This window comes from Heterodontus francisci, chromosome 11 (assembly GCF_036365525.1).
Source record: "Heterodontus francisci isolate sHetFra1 chromosome 11, sHetFra1.hap1, whole genome shotgun sequence".
Classification (NCBI taxonomy): domain Eukaryota; kingdom Metazoa; phylum Chordata; class Chondrichthyes; order Heterodontiformes; family Heterodontidae; genus Heterodontus; species Heterodontus francisci.
The window spans coordinates 83,496,473-83,517,379 of record NC_090381.1 but is presented as its reverse complement, the minus strand read 5'-3'; the positions used below and the strand labels follow the sequence as shown (position 1 = coordinate 83,517,379).

At 42.6% G+C, this 20,907-nt stretch overlaps 1 protein-coding gene across 1 annotated transcript in view; it reads right to left on the bottom strand.

The window, feature by feature from the left end:
• Positions 1–20,907, bottom strand: part of ccdc39 (coiled-coil domain 39 molecular ruler complex subunit) — a 147,544-nt gene that overhangs the window by 110,886 nt on the left and 15,751 nt on the right. Inside the window, exon 7 of the mRNA XM_068041499.1 lies at positions 16,995–17,186. Coding sequence (XP_067897600.1) covers positions 16,995–17,186 — 192 coding nt within the window. The remainder of the gene's footprint in view (positions 1–16,994; positions 17,187–20,907) is intronic.

Here is a 20,907-nt window from a genome sequence, read left to right as displayed (position 1 = left end):
CAGGGTTTAATTGTAAACACACTATGTTTTGAGTTCCCCCTTTGTGAATCCTTGTTTACAGCTTTCCAATTATAAAACAAAGAAACCAATTCACACAGATTTTCTGAGGTCTTAAAAGAAAATGACATTTTAGTAAACCTTAAACTTAAACCCTAATACAGGTAATGCCTACGGATATATGACGTGCCCACGCTAGCATGCACACACGATATGCACGTGCAAATAGGGACAGAAAGAGGAGAGGAAAATATAGTAGAGAGGGGTTTGAGGCAATATCATAAGAGTTTCTTGTTTACTGTGCTTTGAGCTCACTTGATTGTAGGTAGTCTTGCTGTTCATCGGGACTGTGTGCTCTTCTTAAACCTTGTTCACGTAGGAGACTTTTCTCTCTTTGAGGTTCATGTGTTTTCACAAGATTCAGTTCCGTGGGAAAGAGATAGAGGCAGGCAGGACTGAAAAGGAGGTTCTGTTCCAACTGGGAGCACATAGCTTTCTGAGTTCAAATCCTCTGTTGGAAGTTCAAATTCAAAAACTCCAACAGTCAGTCAGTCATATGACCAAAACTGGTTTGACCACTTCTTCTGTGTATTCAGCTATCTTAGTAGTTAACCTGGAATGCTTCAACATCTGGTAATCAACAGTACATTGTTGGTTGAATGCGTCAGGGCATGGTCCTTTGTCCCTTGTTCCAACACTGCCTGTTACCATGCAAATGTCTTTCCAGTCAGAGGCTTACAATTTTAAGTTTTAATGTTCATGTGGCGAAATAATGTGTACCTCAGTCTTGGCAGGTGCGGGGCTTGCCTAACACCTCCACACCCAGTGGAATGAAATGCGATTTGAAGAAAAACGGTGCATTTCATTACAGAGTTTGAGTGAAATATAAGATACAGAAAGAATAACTATTATTTTCTCTTGTTCATTTCCATTCATTCACCACTCTTAAAGCTTATTAAAAATGGTCAGTTCTGGGTGCCAGGGCTGCTTTAATTTCCCTTTTTTCTCTCTCAGGAGAGTAGTAGTGGGCAGGTCTATCCTGAACTCTGAGTCATGCAAAGACTTTTGACTTCAGGGGATGGGTGGTTCCCTTTTCCTCTGACTGTGGGGGAGGAGTCTTTGCTACTCTCCTTTTTGTTCTCTGGGACACTCCTACCTGCAGGTATTTGTGCAGACTTAAACTGCATTCTCCTGTGACACTTCAACTAGGTGAGGCATCACCCTCACAGTGTCTCTGCCCCCTAGAGGTCCCTCTTTGGCTCTGCAGGTTCCTGTAAATGCTGTTAGCAACTCTGGCAGGATGCTTCTAGAGTGTACATTTACATAGGAGGATGTGGGGTCTAACGTTTCACATTCTTTGGGGTTGGTTGACTGGACGGTGGGGGTTTTCATCTGGGATTCTTCCCGGACTTCCTTTAACCTGCCCTCTGGGTCACTTTTTCCCCTTCTCTTACTAAACTTTTGCCTGGTGTGTGCTTGCCTGTCCCCTTTTGTTCTCAGCGGGGTCCCTTACAGTTCACCAGCCCTCTGCTGGAGGGTCCTCCTAACACCGGTACAGGACTTAGGGGTGCAGATTTCACTGTAGGATGGGGTTTCCCCTCAACCTGGCACATGTGGCAGCTCCTGCAGGACTCCACCACATCTTTGTGGAGTTTTGGCCAGTCAAACTGCTGTCGTATGCGGGCTTTGGTCTTTCGTATACCAGCATGTACAGCCACTGTAGTCTCGTGGGCCCTTCTTAATATTTCTCCCCGGGTAACTCTGCGGCACCGCTAACTGGTGAACCACTGTCCACTCCTTGCTCTCAGGTCTGTGAGGAGAACTCCATTTCCTCATCAGTACCTTGTTCTTTAAATACTAGCAGTCAGGGACTCCCTCTACTTCACTTTCAGACTGGGCAAGCTGTGCTCACTCTCACAATACTGGGTCGGCTCGCTGAGCCTCACCTAGGGAAAATCCATTTAATTCATTCCCTGGGTCTCCTAATTTTCCAAAGAAAGTCTCGGACAGGCAGACATCATGGTCATTTAACTGCAGTGCCAATGAAATCTCCTCTGGGGGAGCTGGTTTGATCATGGCCTGACCCATTACACATTCAGGGACTCTGCAGGGGACCGTCTCCTGCCACTGCCCTGTCTCTCTGACCTCCTGCGGTCTTTCTTTCACTACTGGGGGGGCTACCACCTTCACTCCTGCCAGATCATTACCTAGGAGCAGGTCAACCCCATCCACAAGCAAACTAGGGACAATCCCTACAGTCACCAGTCCCGAAACGAGGTCGCACTCCAGGTGCACCCGGTGTACAGGTACAGGCATACACTGCCCTCCAATACCATTCACCACCACTTTGGTGTTCACTGCACTGTCTGGGGGAAAGGTCAGGCCTTTTCCCAGTAAAAGGGATCTGGTGACCCCTGTGTCCCTGAGAATCACTATGGGCTTGCTTGCCCCACTCAAGGGGTATGGGGCTACTTTTCCTTCAAACACAAAACCCTGATAACCTTCAGGAATCCTATTCACTTTTCCTGCACTGGCCTTAGTAAGCTTCCTGGGTTGCACTCCTACTGCAGTTAAAGCAGCTTGTGCTGTGTTTTCCATCAGGCCCTCATCTTCAGTGGGTGTGCCCTGATTAACCCTGCCGGTTTCCCTTTTAGTTTCCAGCAGTCGGCTTTTAAATGCCCTGCCTTATTACAATGGAAGCACACAGATCTCCGGGTCACACTCTTGCTCATTGCACCTTCCTTTTTGGCTGGAGGAGGGCCCCCTGTGTCTCCTACTTTCCTTTCTCTTCCAGGACTGCCTGGGCGGATATCACCTTCCCACCCTTTGTCCTTTTCGGATTTGTAGGGGTGATTTGGAAAGGTTCTCCCCTGGGAAACCAACTTATAATTTAAAGCAACCGCATTGACCAGAAGGGCTGTTTGCCGGGCTCCTTGAACTCGCTGCTCCTCTACATGGGTCTTTATTGAGAATGGGAGAGAGTTTTTAAATTCCTCGAACAGGATTACTTCTCTGAGATTCTCATAGCTGAGCTGTATTTTTAAAGCCGTCAGCCTCTGGTCAAAAGCCAGCAGCTTACTTCTTTCAAACTCCAGATGTTTGATTGGTTTGCATTTTGAGGGTTCTAAACTTTTGGCAATAGGCTTCAGGTACTAATTCATATGCCCCAAGGATAGCATTTTTGGTCAGTTCATAATTTGATGAACTCTCATCTGGCAACAAGGAATAAACCTCATGGGCTTTTCTGGTTAGTTTGCTTTGCAATAAGAGAGATGAGGTCTCAGTTGGCCATTTTAGCTGCCTTGACAGTTCTCAAAAGACACGAAAAACGCTTCCACATCTTCCTCATTAAATTCTGGAATTAATTGAGCGAGTTTTCACAATTTTGTACCCAGCCCTAAATTGTGCTCCTTCATATTGGCCATGCTTTCACTAGGGTTACCCTATCATCCCCTAGTTAACTCAAGCCACTTCAACTCTTCCTCTTCAGAATCTTTCCGGAATATTCTCTCTCTCCTCTCTCTCTCTTTCCATCTCCTGTCTTTCTCTCAATCTCTCTCCTGCTTTTCATTTTCTTTACGTTCCTTTTGGAAGGCTCTCTCTTTCTCCCTCTCATCTAATTCAAGTTTCCTTTGATCCAGTTGTATCTTTGCTAGCAGTACCTCTCTGGATCTGCTTCTAACACTGCTTTTGCTTCTTCAGATTCAAGGGAAAAGTAGTTGGCCACTAGCCTTAGGGGTTCAGACTTCCTAGTCTTGCCACATACAGTGATCCCACACCGCTCAGCCATTTTCCTCAACTCCTCCATAGTCAGTGGTTTTAACTTTTCCCAAGTTACTTCACCCTGCCTTGGAGAGCTACTCACTTCAGTTGCAGACATGTTAGTATTCAATCACACACAACCACAAGAAAACCTGTATTAATCTTTGCTCTTTTTGATTGGGAATAATTTGACTTCCCACTTCCAATTTCGCTCATTTGTCTGTGGGTAAAATTCTGAACGCTAACACCCAAATTTCTGTTACGACCAAGTGAGAAAGGTGTCTAGGGGTCTTTTGGCTGTCTTTACCTGGTCTTATTGTAACAGGGTTTAATTTTAAATACACTGTGCTTTGAGCTCGCCCTTTGTGAATCTTTGGTTACAGCTTTCCAATTATAAGACACGATGGGCCGAAGGGCCTGTTTCTATGCTGTACAACTCTGACTCTATAAGGCAAAGAAACCAATTCACACAGGTTTTCTGAGGTTTAAAGAAGAAAGATGAAATTTTAGTAAACCTTAAACTTAAACTCTAATACAGGTAATGCCTACGGATATATGACGCAATCATGCTAGCATGCACATGCGATATACACATGCAAATAGGGACAGAAAAGAGGAGAGGAAAATATTGTAGAGAGGGGTTTGAGGCAATATCATAAGAGCTTCTTGTTAACTGTGCTTCGAGCTCACTTGATTGTAGGTGGTCTTGCAGTTCGTTGGGGCCGTGTGCTCTTCTTAAACCTTGTTCACGTAGGAGACTTTTCTCTCGTTGAGGTTCATGTGTTTTCACAAGATTCAGTTCCGTGGGAAAGAGATGGAGGCAGGCAGGACTGAAAAGGAGGTTCTGTTCCAACTGGGAGCACACAGCTTTCTGAATTCAAATCCTCTGTTGGGAGTTCAAATTCAAAAACTCCAACAGTCATTCATATGACCAAAACTGGTCTGACCACTTCTTCTGTGTATTCAGCCATCTTAGTAGTTAACCTGGAATGCTTCAACGTCTGAAAATCAAAAGCCCATTGTTGGTTGAATGTGTCAGGGCATGGTCCTTTGTCCCTTGTTCCAACACTGCCTGTTACCATGCAAATGTCTTTCCAGTCAGGGCTTGCAATTTTAAGGTTTAATGTTCATGTGGCAAAATAATGTGTGCCTCAGTCTTGGAAGGTGGGGGGTTTGCCTGACAAAACTCTTAACAGATTTGTCAAACCCTTTCATGCCTTGTTACCAAATTCTAATAATTGATTTTCATATTTTCCCTGTTACTAATGTCAGACTAATGGCCTATGGTTACCTTTTCCTTCCTTTCTTGCTACATTTGTTATCTTCCAATCCAAGAGGACTGATCTAGAATCTAAGGAATTCTGGAAAATCAAAACCAATGCATCCACTATCTCTGCAATCATCTCTTTTAAACCCGTAGAATGTAAGCCATCAGGTCCAGTAGATTTGTTGGCTTTTAGTCCCAACAATTTCTCCAGTATTTTTTCTTTACTAATATTAATTACTTTAAGTTCCTCCCTCTAATTAGATCCTCAGTTGCCCACTTTTTCTGATATGTTCTTTGTGTCTTCTATTGTGAAGAAAAGACAAAATATTTGTGAAACATTTTATTAATCCCCATTATAAATTCTCTGTCTCTGCCTTTCAGGGACCTATGTTTACATTTGCTACTCTCTTTATTTTTACATACTTGCAAAAGCTCTTACAATCTGTTTTTATATTTCTTGCTAGTTTACTCTTGTATTCTATTTTCTCCCTCTTTATCAATTTCTTGGTCATCTTTGGCTGATTTTTAAAACCCTCCCAATCCTCAGGCTTATTACTCCTTTTGGCAACATGGCAAGCCTCATCTTTTAATCTAATGCTATCCTTAACTTCTCAAGTTAGCTATGGCTATGCTACTTTTCCAATGGAGTTTCTACTCTTGACTTATGTAATTCTCTCTCCTACATTTCCCCCTGTTGTTAGCTACCTGCACAATAGGCCTTGGCCCTCCATTGAGAAGAGCAATGTCCGAACATCTACTTCTGAGAGACACCACTGTTTACAACCCACCATTTGAAAAACATCTATTAATCACTAGTCTTAGTTTTCTGTCCTTTAGCCAATTTCCTAACCATGTTGCCACTTCCTATTTTAATACTATGCACATAATTGTATTCTATGCGGAATCTTACCAGAAGCCTTTTAAAAATCAATATAGACAATATCCACTACATTTTCCTCTATCAATATCTTCTGCTATTTTCTCAAAGAATTCAATTACTTTGACAGCCAGGGCGTACTTTTAAAATATGTGCTTGCTGTCCTTAATTAACCGAGGTCTTTTTAAGTGAATATTACCTTTACCCCTTTATTATGGCTTTAAGAAGCTCACCACTACACACATTAAGCTAACTTGTTTATCGTCACCCAGTTTGACCTTTGCGCACTTCTTGAACAAAGACCCGACACTGGCAATCCTCAGTCTTCTGGCACAATTTCCAAATCTAAGAACATTTGATAGAGGTTCAAAAACTACTGGCCCTGAAAAATACAAGTCAAATACCCCAGCAATTATCCAGAAAGCAGAGCAAAATTGCTCCTTGGCCCTTTTGTAAGGACATTTAAAAAAAAACTCAACTGTACCTTTGAAGGTCCAGGTCAGAGTCCTTCCCTTGCACCTCCAAGGTGGACCCCACAAATACCATTCATCAGGCTGGTATGTCTCTTACTAGATGTATTGACTGCCAAACCTGCCCCAACATTCTCCAAGCACCAGCTTGGCCTGGTCTGATGCCACCTACCTTATAAGGAGTTGGTGGGCGATCCACCCAAAAAAAGCCCCACAGAAACTCCAAAAAATGCCTGGGACTTGATGTTAGGGTCTGAAGTTCTGTTAATGGATGAGAAATACCTGGTAGTTCAAGATAAAAGGGTGAATAGGTGTTGGGTGTCAATTAGTTAATTGCATTCAACTGTGTGTAAATATAAAGAAGAGCCAGCTAGCACTGTCTGTGGGTGTTGTTTGGAGAGCAGAAGAAAGCTCTATGGCAAGCAAAAACAATCTCCACTAAAGCAACCTAGTCTCAGTGTCTTCTTCACAAACAGGCTTGGAAGTTTCTCTCACATTGGTAGCAGAGAATGGTTGCCTGAAATTGGATTGGAGACTAAGATTTGTTTTCAGACAGAAGATTAGAATTGGAGATTCTTTTTGCGAAGTCTGTATTTGAAGTTTTTTTTTAAGAAAAATGACTGAAACCAAGTGTAAGGTGTCAGCATATGATTTTACACTAAAATAAAAGCAAAATACTGCGGATGCTGGAAATCTGAAACAAAAACAAGAAATGCTGGAATCACTCAGCAGGTCTGGCAGCATCTGTGGAAAGAGAAGCAGAGTTAACGTTTCGGGTCAGTGACCCTTCTTCGGAACTGACAAATATTAGAAAACACACAGATTATAAACAAGTGAGGTGGGGGGTGGGGCAAGAGATAACAAAGGAGAAGGTGCAGATTGGACCAGGCCACATAGCTGACCAAAAGGTCACGGAGAACAGGCAAACAATATGTTAATGGTGTGTTGAAAGACAAAGCATTAGTACAGATAGGGTGTTAACGAACTGAAGATTGAACAGTGCCTGTGGCTGTTCAGTTTTCAGTCCATTAACACCTAATCTATACGAATGCTTTGTCTTTCAACACACCATTAACATATTGTTTGCCTGTTCTCCGTGACCTTTTGGTCAGCTATGTGGCCTGGTCCAATCTGCACCTTCTCCTTTATTATCTCTTGCCCCACCCCCACCTCACTTGTTTATAATCTGTGACTTTTCTAATATTTGTCAGTTCCGAAGAAGGGTCACTGACCCGAAACGTTAACTCTGCTTCTCTTTCCACAGATGCTGCCAGACCTGCTGAGTGATTCCAGCATTTCTTGTTTTTGTTTGTTATGATTTTACACTGCTGTTTTGTGAAGCCAAACCTTACGATCAATGGAAGAATTAAGTTGATATATGGACATGGGTTATGTCTTTACCTAAAAGGAAGCAAGGAATGGCCCTTGCACTTTCACTTCCCACCAGAAGCAAGATCAGGGGAAAAGTGTTCTCTGAGATAAAGGCTCATCATTTGGACAACGAGGGAGGTTTGGACAATCTCTCGAAATTTATGGATAAAATTTATAGAGTCATAGAGTTGTACAGCACAGAAACAAGCCCTTTGACCCATCGTGTCTGTGCCAGCCATCAAGCACCTATCTATTCTAATCCCATTTTCCAGCACTTGGCCCGTAACCTTGTATGCTATGGCATTTCAAGTGTTCATGTAAATACTTCTTAAATGTTACGAGGGTTCCTGCCTCTACCACCCCTTCAGGCAGTGTGTGCCAGATTCCAACCACCTTCTGGGGAAAAACATTTTTCCTCAAATCCCCTCTAAACCTCTTGCCCTTTACCTTAAATCTATGCCCCCTGGTTATTGACCCTTCTGCTAAGAGAAAGAGTTTCTTCCAATCTATCCTATCAATGACCCTCATAATTTTGTATACTTCAAACAGGTCCCCCCTCAGCCTTCTCTGCTCTAAGGAAAACAACCCTAGCCTATCCAGTCTCTCTTCATAGCTGAAATACTTCAGCCCAGGCAACATCCTGGCGAATCTCCTCTGCACCCTCTCCAGTGCAATCACATCCTTCCTATAGTGTGGCAGCCAGAACTGTACACAGTACTCCAGCTGCGGCCTAACTAGCGTTATATACAGCTCCATCATAATCTCCCTGCTCTTATATTCTATGCCTCGGCTAATAAAGGCAAGTATCCATATGCCTTCCTAACCACCTTATCTACCTGTGCTGCTGCCTTCAGTGATCTATGGACAAGTATACCAAGGTCCCTCTGTACTTCCTAGGGTCCTATCATCCATTGTATATTCCCTTGTCTTGTTAGTCCTCCCAAAATGCATCACCTCACACCTCAGGATTAAATTCCATTTGCCATTGCTCTGCCCATCTTACCAGCCCATCTATATCCTCCTGTAATCTAAGGCTTTCCTTCTCACTATTTACAACACCACCAATTTTCGTGTCATCTGCGAACTTACTGATCATACCTCCGATATTCACGTCTAAATCATTAATGTACACTACAAACAGCAAGGGTCCCAGCACCGATCCCTGTGGTACACCACTGGTCACAGGCTTCCAATCGCAAAAACAACCCTCAACCATCACCCTCTGCCTCCTGCCAGTTGGATCCAATTTTGGATCCAATTTGTCAAATTTCCCTGGACCCCATGGGCTCTTACCTTCTTAACAAATCTTCCATGCGGGACCTTATCAAAAGCCTTACTGAAGTCCATGTAGACTACATCAACTGATTTACCCTCATCTACACATCTAGTCACCTCCTCCAAAAATTCAATCAAGTTTGTCAGACATGATCTCCCCCTGACAAAGCCATGCTGACTATCCTTGATTAATCCCTGCCTCTCCAAGTGGAGATTAATCCTGTCCCTCAGAACTTTTTCCAATAGTTTCCCTACCACTGATGTTAGGCTCACTGGCCTGTAATTACCTGGTTTAACCCTGCTACCCTTCTTGAATAAAGGTACCACATTTGCTGTCCTCCAGTCCTCTGGTACCTCTCCTGTGGCCAGACAGGATTTGAAAATTTGTCATAGCCCCTGCTATCTCCTCCCTTGCCTCACATAACAGCCTGGGATACATCTCATCTGGGCCTGGGGATTTATCCACTTTTAAGCAAGCTAAAACAGCTAATACTTCCTCCCTTTCAATGCTAATTTGTTTAAGTATATCACAATCCCCCTTCCTGATCGCTACACCTACATCGTCCTTCTCCATAGTGAACACAGATGAAATGTAATCAATTAAAACCTCCACTTTGGTCCCTAATGGGCCCTACTCTTTCCCTGGTTATCCTCTTGCCCTTAATATACTTATAAAATGCCTTGGGATTTTCCTTCATCTTGCCCGCCAGTGTTTTTTTCATGTCCCCTCTTCGCTCTCCTAATTACATTTTTAAGTGCCCCCCTACACTTTCTATATTCCTCTATATGAAAGATGACTTACTGAGTGCCTGAGGCGTGGTCGGACTTTGATAAATTTAGAAAAATGGATGGTTCTTCCGGAGAAGAATATATTATGGAGTTTGCAAGGTTGCAGTGATTCTGCTTGGAAATTCCTAGATCAGTACTTGCCTTCAAATTGTTGATTTGTGCTAGGATATCGAACATGGATAGATTCTTGGTATTAACTGGAGTTAGATTTTTTAAAAAAGATACACTGTTTGATCAGATTTCTGATGCCCTTAAAACTATTTTTGGGAAAACATTCCTTTCCGGCGCAGATGGGCTCTTCAGCGGTCATTCCGAAGGTGGAGGATGCAATGCTAGCAGTATTTCAAGGCTGTTCAAATGTGGGGCTCAAACATCAGTACAAAAGGCGAAACACATTTAAAACAAATGAGGATTGAGACCCTTTTGGCAGCTATAACAGACGGCAGCAATTGGGCAATTATGGCAGAAGAATGAACTCCGGGAATAACCATGGGGTGGTCAACAAGTGTTTCCGATGTGACTCAAAGTATCACTATGCATCGCATTGTCCAAAAAGGAATAACAGGGTCTTTGAGATGATATATGAAGTGGAAGGTTCTGAAGGCGAGGATGATCACTCAGAAGGAACTGGTCACGAGAAGCTTCAATCCGATAATGAGTGTCCTAGTGGCAGATTCATTCAATTGCGCAGTACTAGACAGTGGGTGTACGTCCACAGTATGTGGAGTGGACTGCTTAAGGTGTTACATGGATTCTTTAAGTAAGGAAAACCAAAATAAGGTGAAAGAATACAACAGTTCTACCTGTTTCAGGTTTGGGGATGGCAACACATTGAAATCACTAAAACGAGTGGTAATTCCGTGTATAATAGCAGGAGTAAACCATTTTATTAGTACGGATGTAGTATCCAGTGATATACCTTTGCTGTTAAGTAAACCGTCTATGAAAAAGGCTCGGATGAAATTGGATATGGAACATGATAAGGCGATTGTCTTTAGGAAATCTGTAGCTTTGTGGTTTACACAGTCGAGACATTATTGTATTCCTTTAGCGAGACCTAGCATCTCTAAGCAGGATGTAAAAGAAGTATTAATGGCATCCGGGGGTAGGGATCTAAAGGAGAAAAGGCAATTTATTTCAAAACTACATCGATAGTTTGCACATCCATCTTGTCATAGGTTGAAGATTCTGTTAAAAGATGCTGGGGTAATAGATGATGACTGCACTAAAATTATTGAAGATATCAGTGAAAAATGATGTCTGTAAAAAATACAGGAAGATGCCATCGCGACCAATAATGAGTCTCCCATTAGCAAGGGACTTTATTGAAACCGTAGCGAAGGACTTGAAGGCATGGGATAAAGACAAAAACATTTTTCTTCTACACTTAATAGACGTAGAGACTAGATTCAGTCCGTCGACGGTAATTTATAGTGAAGACAAAAAAGTAATAGTGGACAAGATAATGGAAAGGTGGATAGGAACAGTACTGGGAGCACCGGCTAGCTTTCTGAATGACAATGGAGGAGAATTTGCCAATGATGAGTTCAGGAGTATGTGTGAAAATATGAATATTGTAGCAATGCACACGGCAGCAGAAAGTCTTTTTAGTAATGGGATTTATGAGAGAAATCATGCCGTGATTGACGAAGTGCTTCGAAAAATTTTAGCTGACTAGCCAAATTGTAAATTGACTACTGCTCTGGCGTGGGCAGGACATGCGAAAAACACGCCCTATCAATTAGTTTATGGCAGGAATCCGAAAATACCTTCGGTAATGTGGGATCATCCCCCGGCTTTAGAGGGGACTACAATTAGTTCAATTTTTGCAGAACATTTGAATGCCATGCAGGGAGAAGAGCATTTATTAAGGCAGAGGTTTCAGAAAAAATCAGGAGAGCTTTGAGGCATTGGATCAGGCCATCAGAAAAGGAATTTTGATATCGGGGATACAGTGTATTACAAAAGAGAAGGGCAGAAAGAATGGAGAGGCCCAGGAAACATTTATAGGCACTGATGGCAAAATGGTAATGATGCAACATGGCAACCAAACCGTTAGAGTACATTCCTCGTGGCTTATTGGCACTGATTATACATTGACAGAATCTGAACAAATGATGGACACTGATGATGCACCATGTACTTCACATGCACATAGGTTGGACCTTTGCAAGCAACAGATTGTGGCAGATAATGGGCTGACTGAGAGTGGACCAAGTGATAGTGAAGACCCAGATAAGGTAATTTATCCCAAAGGTCAACTACCGAAAGTTGGGACTAGAGTGACATATATGCCAGAAGGGACTAATGAATGGAGAGAAGCCACCATTATAGGAAGGGCAGGAAAGGCCAGAGAGAAATACAAAAATTGGCTGAATGTGCAAGACAAGGGACAGGATATCAGACCTTTAGATTGTCAGAAGGAAGTGAAAATGTGGAAGGCAGAAAATGTAGTGTAAGTTCAGACAGTGGGCCTGAAACTGATCATAGTTCAAGGAAAAGGTCACGAACTTGTGAAAGGAAGTCTGGTTGGAGGAGGGACAGGTCAAGTAGTAGCAGTCCAGAAAGGGATAGGAACTCTAGTAGGGGACGTGGTTTCACTAGAGCAAAGACCAGAGAGCAGGTGAGGGGCGCCACAAGAAGTATGAGCCCTTACGATAGAGAAGTTCTAGTGGCTACTGACAAATTAGACGGTAAATTGATAAAAGGATGCCAAGCAAAAAGAGCTTGACAGTTGGACAGAGTTTGGCGTATACACGGAGGTACCAGATAGAGGGCAACCAGCATTGTCCCATAGATGGATCTGTACAGAGAAAGTACTCCCAGATGGTACATATAAAGCGAAGGCCAGACTTGTAGCTCGGGGATTTGAAGAATGACTAGGCAACCAGGAAGTTAGAATGGACTCTCCAACAGCAGGAAAAGCAAGTTTGAGGATTTTCCAAGCCCTTTTAGCAACACACTCATGGGAATGTAAGTCCATTGACATCAAGTAGCATTTTTGCAAGAGGAGAAATTTCAAAGGGAAGTTTTTTAAAGCCACTGAAAGAAGCTGGAGATATAGAAGGGAAATTATGGAAGCTCAACAAGTGTGTTTATGGGCTAAATGATGCATCTAGGGTGTGGCATTTTTCAGTTAGGTCCGTCCTACTAAAAGCTGGTTGTATTCAGCTAAAAGTGGATCCGGCAATGTTACATTGGTACTATGAAGAAAAACTAGCAGGCATTTTCTTGATGCATGTGGACGATTTTCTGTGGGGAGGATCTGAGGCATTTGAGAAATTTGTGGTAGATAAGTTCTGCAGGAATTTAAAATTGGAAGTCAGGCTTCTGGAGCTTTTAAATATATAGGGTTGAATATTAGGCAGACTAAGTTGGGAGTAACCCTAAATCAACAGTCTTACCTAGAGAATGTTAATAGGATACCAATAAATCGGGCCAAATCTTCACAAAAAGTGCAACCAAGGAAGAAGTAGACCAGTTAAGAAGCTTAATCGGGCCGTGGAACTGGTTGTGCACACAAACTTGGCCGGATGCTTGTTATGATGTATTAGAATTGAGCACCATGCTGAAACATGCTACTATTGGGGAAGTGCTGAAAGCAAATAAGACATTGAAGAGATTGAGTTTTGACAAATGTACGCTCATGTTTCCAGCATTGAGTGACCAGAAGAAATGAAATTAGTCATTTTTAGTGACGTCTCACACACTAATCTTCCCGATGGTTATTCGAGCGCAGCAGGGTTCATTATATTTTTGGTGGGAAGAAATTATAAATGTTGTCCGTTAGCCTGGGAGTCAAAGAAAATAACGAGGATAGTTAAAAGCACCTGAGCTGCTGAGACACTTGTACTGATAGAAGCGATAGATATGAGTATGTATATATCGAGTATTTTAAAGGAACTCTTTTATAAAGGGGAAATCGGAGAAATGTTTTCCTATAGAATGCTACATAGATAACCATTCTCTCTGGGACAACATCCATTCGACAAAAAGTGTCACGGAAAACAGGTTGAGGATTGATCTTGCGAGTATAAAAGGAAATGTTGGAAAGAAAAGAAATTTCCAAAATAAAATGGGTTGACACAAGCCATCATGTGTCGGATTGTTTTACATAGAGAGGTGCTTGTTCGAAAAAATTGTTGGATGTCCTCGAAGAGGGCCGTCTTGTGTTATGATAAGTTAGAAAACATGGACATTTTTTAATGATAAGATCGCTTTTTCTTTAAGTTTTTTTAAAGGGGTGAATATACAGCATGTTAATGGCTGGTGCTGTTGAAAGTTAATGATAAATAATATAAGATACAGAAAAATATATCATTACTTCGTTTTTTATTTCTGTTTCTTATATATATATATATATATATATATATATATATATGTATTTAATTTAAAGAAAAAAAGGAAATCTGTTAGCATCTGAAATTCTGTTAATGGATGATAAATATTTGGTAGTTCAAGATAATAGGGCGAACAGGTGTTCCGTGTCAAGTAGATAATTGTATTCAAGTGTGTGTATATATAAAGAAGAGCCAATCAGCAGTGGCTGTGGCTTGGCGAGCAGAAGTGAGCTCTGAGGCAAGCAATAAACAATTGCCAACAAAGCATCCTAGCCTCAGTGTCTTCTTCACAAACAGGCTTGGAAGTATCTCTAACACTTGTGTTATATGGGTCCCAATTTAATTTCCGGACCTCCTGCCAGACTTACAGCATGATGGCATTGGAAGTGCTCAAGACTTTTGGCATTACAATTTTCTCCATATACCTATTTTATACAAGCAAGATATAGCTTACCACAGAGTTTATGGGCTGGATTTTATGAGCCCGCTGCCGAAATTGGCAGCGAGCTCAAAAAATGGCGGATCGCACACCAAAGAGCCCCCGCGAGCTTGCGCGCGGCGGCTCATTTAAATAGCCGGGGCTGCCCACCCCCCCCCCAATCACGTGGAGGGAGCGGGCTGTCCGTCGCCGGCAATGGCGTCAGTTATCTGTGTGCAGGCGCTGGCGCCCTTTTTAAAGGGCAGCCAGCCCTGCCAGCATATTGAACTTTTTAAAGAAAGATCCCCCCAAAAGTAAATAAATAAATTTCTTATGCCCCTTTCCCACCCCACAATTACAACAAGTAATTGCCCTCGCCCCCCCACCTCCACCCCCCACAAACACTTACCTTTTACATCTGACCTTCCTCCCACCAAACTGCAAAAAGTTTAAGGTCCAACCCTTCCCACCATCCCCTACACCCATTTGACCCCGTCCCCCACCTCCCGCATTGACAAACTTACCTCCTCCCCCCTCCCCATTAGTGTCACGCCTCGTTTCCCCAGATAGGGTTCTGAACACACGGGAGCACCAGCCACTGCGCCGAAGATCGCAGCGGGCCCTCAAGATTTCAGTTAAGCGTAATTAAATGTATTAATTTTATTGATTTGAATATGTTAATTGTGGTCCCGTCGCCCAGTGGTGGGTGGATCAAGCCGGGCCCTGACGGCATTGAGGTCCGTGGCGGGCCTCATCCAGAGCCATCTTCAGGCCCCCCCCTTGCTACAGATCACGACATTGAGGGCTCCTCAAAATCCAGCCCTATATCTTTTGTAACTAACAAAAGTTTAATACAACTTCCTGCAGACTGCACTGTAGCTATTCAAAAAATTAACAATGAATACAAACTTGTATGTAGAGGTTTACATGCACTTCTGTTGCAATATTACCCTTTCTAGAGTAATACGTTTAGTAAAGACACAAATATTCAACAAGTCCTCAGGAGTTCATGATTTTTCACAATTTTGGAAAATAATATGCAATATAAATAATATACAGGGCAAGCACTTGTGGAGACATCGGTCTCTATGAAGTGGCTGTAAGGGCATGCCTGCTGCTTGGGGATAGATCCCCTTTGTGAATTACTGCCAGGACATAAATGTAAATCCTCAATTGAGTTTTAGCTCGGACCTCCTGCTGTGACGCCAACTCCGATCCATTGTTGGACTACTGACACAGTGAGGGGTCTGTGCAATGCTGGGAAAATTGCAGTGCTGGGGGAGAATGGCCCTTGATTGAGGCTTTAGTTGGCTTCATTGCTTGCCAACCTTCCTGGAATGGGCTGCCAATTCCTATGGCAGCCTGCCCCTGAAAAGCCGCCGGAAAGTGGGACAGTGTCAGGCAGCTGGCCCGAAGAGACTTCCCAGTACTTTCCCTGCCATCCTCCACCTCAAAACCCATCTCCACAGGGCTGGGAAAATTCAGCCCTGGGTAATTTCAGGAGCATATTAAATCAACTGTGTCTGTGGCATAGACACGATGGGCTGAATGGCCTCCTTTAGTGCCGTAAATTTCTATGAATTTCTAAGAACAGGACAGGCAATTACCTCCTGCCTTGTGTTTATCCAACTGCTATTGTTGGGTACCTTCCTATCTTAAATAAGCAGATAAATGTTTTCTGCAACTGCTACTTCTAGGAAACAGTGACAAAGAAATATGTTATCATATTTGGTACGTAAATGAACTGATATATAATCATTTTGGACATATCAAGGCTCAATGACTGTGCAAAAATTACTCTATCTACAGGAAAGATATTTCTAGCCATGTTGCCCTCAATTCTGTTCTGTGTAGCTTCCACCTGTATCTATCCCTTATTCCTCTTGCATCTTTTATTTTACTATTGAAGCATCTCAAAATTACACAGCTCTGTTCAGCCAGAACGAAGTACCAAAATTTTGTTGGCGCGGTGGGGGCCCCGATGATGGGCCTGAAACCCAGGAGCAAGCCCATCTTGCTTGTTTGTGGGAACCCTGGCAACATTTTTGGCCGTCCACCCCCAGGAGCTGCTGGCCAATCGGCGGGCTGGAAGATGCCCTTAATTGGCCACTTAAGTGGCTCAACTGGCCTCTAAGTGGCAGGGCTGTCCGCCACCTTCCCCACCACTGGTAAAATGGCATGGGGGTGGGAGGACGACAGGCACTCCATCCCCGCCTTTCTTTGGCATTTTACAGCCATGCCCCCCACCCCCCACCTCCTGGCTCATCCTCAGAGGGCTGGTAAAACCAGCCAAGATGTTCACATGTTGCACAAATAGAAACTTAGAAAACACAGCCTTTTTGTCTGATTCTCAGACGAATAAATTAATCTTATTGGTCTGAAGTTTTGCACTTATAGCTATAAAATACAAATTATATTGTGTAATTACCTCACTTTGTAGTTGAAGACGGTTTGTCTCATGGCCTTGATACTCTAATCGAAGTTTAGCTGAGTGACGTTCATTTATGGAAATCTTTTTTTCAAATTCTTTATTGTTTTCAGTCTCATTCTTAAGAAATTGGATTTTCTCATTGACGGCTGCTTCTTTCTCTCGTATTTCCTGCTTCACCTCCGCTAATAACTGTTAAAGATGTTTTTTTAGTGTTAAGTAATCATCAATATATTTTGTGAACTGAGTTCAAATCAAAATTATACTTGGAGTTTTGTTTCTTATATTTTTGATGTTCATTCAATTAATTGTCAAAGGAGTTACAGCCATGGGAACCAACCAAGTAGTTGCTCTTAACAGTGTTTCATTTTACTGAGGGAAAGCTGAGCTGTTCATGTGACCATAATGAAGCTTCAGCTTAGATGGAGGAAAAAGCGTATTCTATGGGAAGCTTACGATAAAGGTTCAAAGTTAAACTTAAATTTATACGGCTACAAAATGATACGAGATCCTTTTGATTTGTGGATGAAAGCTAAAGGAGATAAATCCAGGAATACATTACTTGCTGTTGGTAAAATATATTGGACAAAGATTTGCTTTGTGTGCTTTTGATGAAATTGTAAACCTATTCTTTATAAATGTCTTTATGGTTTTATGATGTCCAAAGCAGAGAATATTGTTCATTCCTCAAAATCTTAATGCAGACTTTTCTATATTTAGTTCGGTAGCCAGTGTGGGTCAGAAAGCACGGGGGGGTGGGGGGTGGGGGGGGGAGGGTGGGGGGGGTGGTAGGGAAAGGGGAGTTGGTGTGAGTTGGGATACAGCAGCAGGGTGTTGGAATAATTTCCAGTGCGCCATTCATTTGCTTGCACGCTTGTCCAGCCATCAAAAGGGAGAGATTGACCAATCACGGGCATCAACCTCCACACTCCAATTCCTAGAGACTCTTCCAGCATGGGCACTCTGCAATAGGAGCAGTAAATTGCGCCATTTACTCCTTATGAGCTCCAGCTCTGAGTTACCTGCCATGGTTCAGAGATGTTGACAATATCAATATTCCCACGATATGCATCTCTCGAACTCCACTACTGAGTTTGTGTAAAAGAAAGAGGAACATGCATTTCTATAGCGCCTTTCATGATCTTGGGAGTCCCAAAGTGCTTTACAGCCAATGAAGTACATTTAAAGTGTAGTCACTGTTGTAATGTAGGAAACATGGCAGCCAATGTGTACACAGTGGGCTCCCACAAACAGTAATGTAATAGTGACCTGATGATCAGTTTTAGTGATGTGAGTTGAGGGATAAATATTGGCCAAGATACTGGGGAAAACACCCTCTTCTTCAAAGTGGTGGACATGCAATCTTTTGCATCCACCTGAAGGCAGACAGCGCCTTGGTTTGACGTCACATCCGGGGGACGGTACCTTCGGCGGTGCAGCGCACCCTGGGCATGTCAGGTGGAATGTGTTCTCAAGTCTCTTAAGTGGGACTTGAACCCACAACCTTCTGTCCGGTGGTGAGCGACAAGTTGATCAGAACAAAAAGCATTTAAGAGTGAACCTCTAAACATCCACTGACTGATTTGACTTTTTTCTGTTGTAACTATTGTTCATTTCCTTCTTTCTTTGTTTTGTTTCCCCTTCCCCATCTTCCACAGTTACAGAGTTCAGTGTGGAGAAGTGTTAGGTAATGCATTTGGGGAAGGCTAACAAGGCAAAGGACTACACAATAAATGGTAGATTCAGAGAAGTGTAGAGGAACAGAGGGGCCTCGGATTGCATGTCCACAGATCCCTGAAGGTGGCTGGACAGGTAGATATGGTGGTCAAGAAGGCAACAGGATACTTGCCTTTATTAGCCAAGGCATAGAATATAAGAGCTGGGAGGTCATGCTGGAACTATTGGATAAACACAACTAGTTAGGCCACGGCTGGAGTAATGTGCACAATTCTGGTCACTGCACTACAGGAAATGTGTGATTGCACTGGAGAAGGTGCGGAGGAGATTTATGAGGATGTTACCTGGACTGAAGAATTTTAGTTGTGGGGAGCGGGGGGGGATTGGATAGTCTGGCATTGTTTTCTTTGGAACAGAGGAGTCTGAGGGCAGACCTGATTAAAGTGTATAAAATTATGGGAGGTCTTGACAGAATGGATAGAAAGGCCCGTATTTCCCGTGGTTAAGGGGTCCATAACCAGGGGGCATAGAATTACGTTAAGAAGTAGGAGGTTTAGAGGGGATTCAAGTGGAAATCCTTTCACCCAGAGGGTGGTGGGGGCCTGGAACTCACTGTCTGAAAGGGTGGAAGAGGCAGAAACCCTCATAACATTTAAAAAGTACTTGGATGTACACTTAAAGTGCCATAATCTACTAGGCTACAGACCAAGAGCTGGAAAGTGGGATTAGGCTGGATGGTTACTCGTTGGTCAGCATAGACACGAGACGCCAAATAGCCTCCTTCTGTGCTGTATATCTCGGTGATAAGATTAAACCATGTATTGATGGAAAAAAATGTAAGAAACAGTATGCAGCATTTACAATGATTATACTTCAATGTTTCGTAGTGCATTTTCTTGACAATCAGCTTTTAGCAATCCCAAAAATGACAAACCATCTGGCTCATCCTTCGATGGAACCCTAGAATTTCCCCCATCCGGAAGTATGACATGTTTTTGTCTCGAGAACAATTCCTTCATGGGTGCAGCTTTTAAAATATAGCTTAAATGTGAAAAAACTTGGATTATGTTTTAAAAGTGAAATATACTCTCCAAACTTGCTGTTGCTAATTTAAAATAAACTGAGAATTTTGCTCCACATGTGGCTAAAATGTATATTGTACAGAATATTGTTCATGGATAAATATTCCCAACCACTTATGGGGGTGTTGGTGTCATCATGATTTTCCTGCTACGTGTGTTGGACGATAAAGCCAAAAAGGTAAATTACCAGCATATTTTTTAAAAACAAGAAATCCCACAGAGCAATTGCCTCTTGTAATTGTTAACAGTTGCATCCAGAATCTCATCACCAAAGTAATCTCACTTTAACAAGGTGTGAACAGCTGATTGAAACAGCTTAAGGACCTGACTGGCTGAAAGCTTTGTTTTTAAATGGATAAATACAGGATAAGGATTTATTAAACTACCGAAATAGCACATTAAATATATTATAACCCATGCTTCTGTAATTGACTGTTATGGAGATAACAAATATTTAGTGCTATTTACCCAATATAGATAGTATTAAGTGTGGACAGTATGTGCTCAAACACAGCAGTGCCATTATAATGAGGGGCCTGAATAGAGTGGAGGTAAAGGGTCTATGCACCTTAGCAGACAGGTCAGTGACGAAGGGGCATAGATTTAAAGTGATTAGTAGAACTATTAGAGGGGAGAACAATGTAAAACTGGCAAAGCAGCTTGGGAGTAATTTCCTGCCAATGTCTCCTGAAATTATGCTGGTTTTCCATTCATAGAAATCATAGAAAGTTTAAGGTACAGAAAGAGGCCACATGGCCCATCGTGTCTGTGCCGGCCGAAAAACGATCCACCTTCCAGCATTTGGTCCATAGCCCTGCAGGTTACGACATTTGAGGTGCATATCCAGACTCCTTTTGAATGAGTTGAGGGATTCTGCCTCAACTACCCTTTCAGGCGGTGAGTTCCAGACCTCCAACACCCTCTGGGAAAATTTTTTTTTCCTTATCTCCCCTCTAATTGTTCTACCAATCACTTTAAATCTATGCCCCCTCGTCACTGACCTCTCTGCTAAGGTGAATAGAACCTTCACCTCCACTCTATCCAGGCCCCTCAAAATTTTGTACATTATATTGACCTTGAGACCACAGTCATTGATTTATAACCTCTAATATGGGAGGCAGTACGCAATTGTACTGAAAATCAGATTATAAATG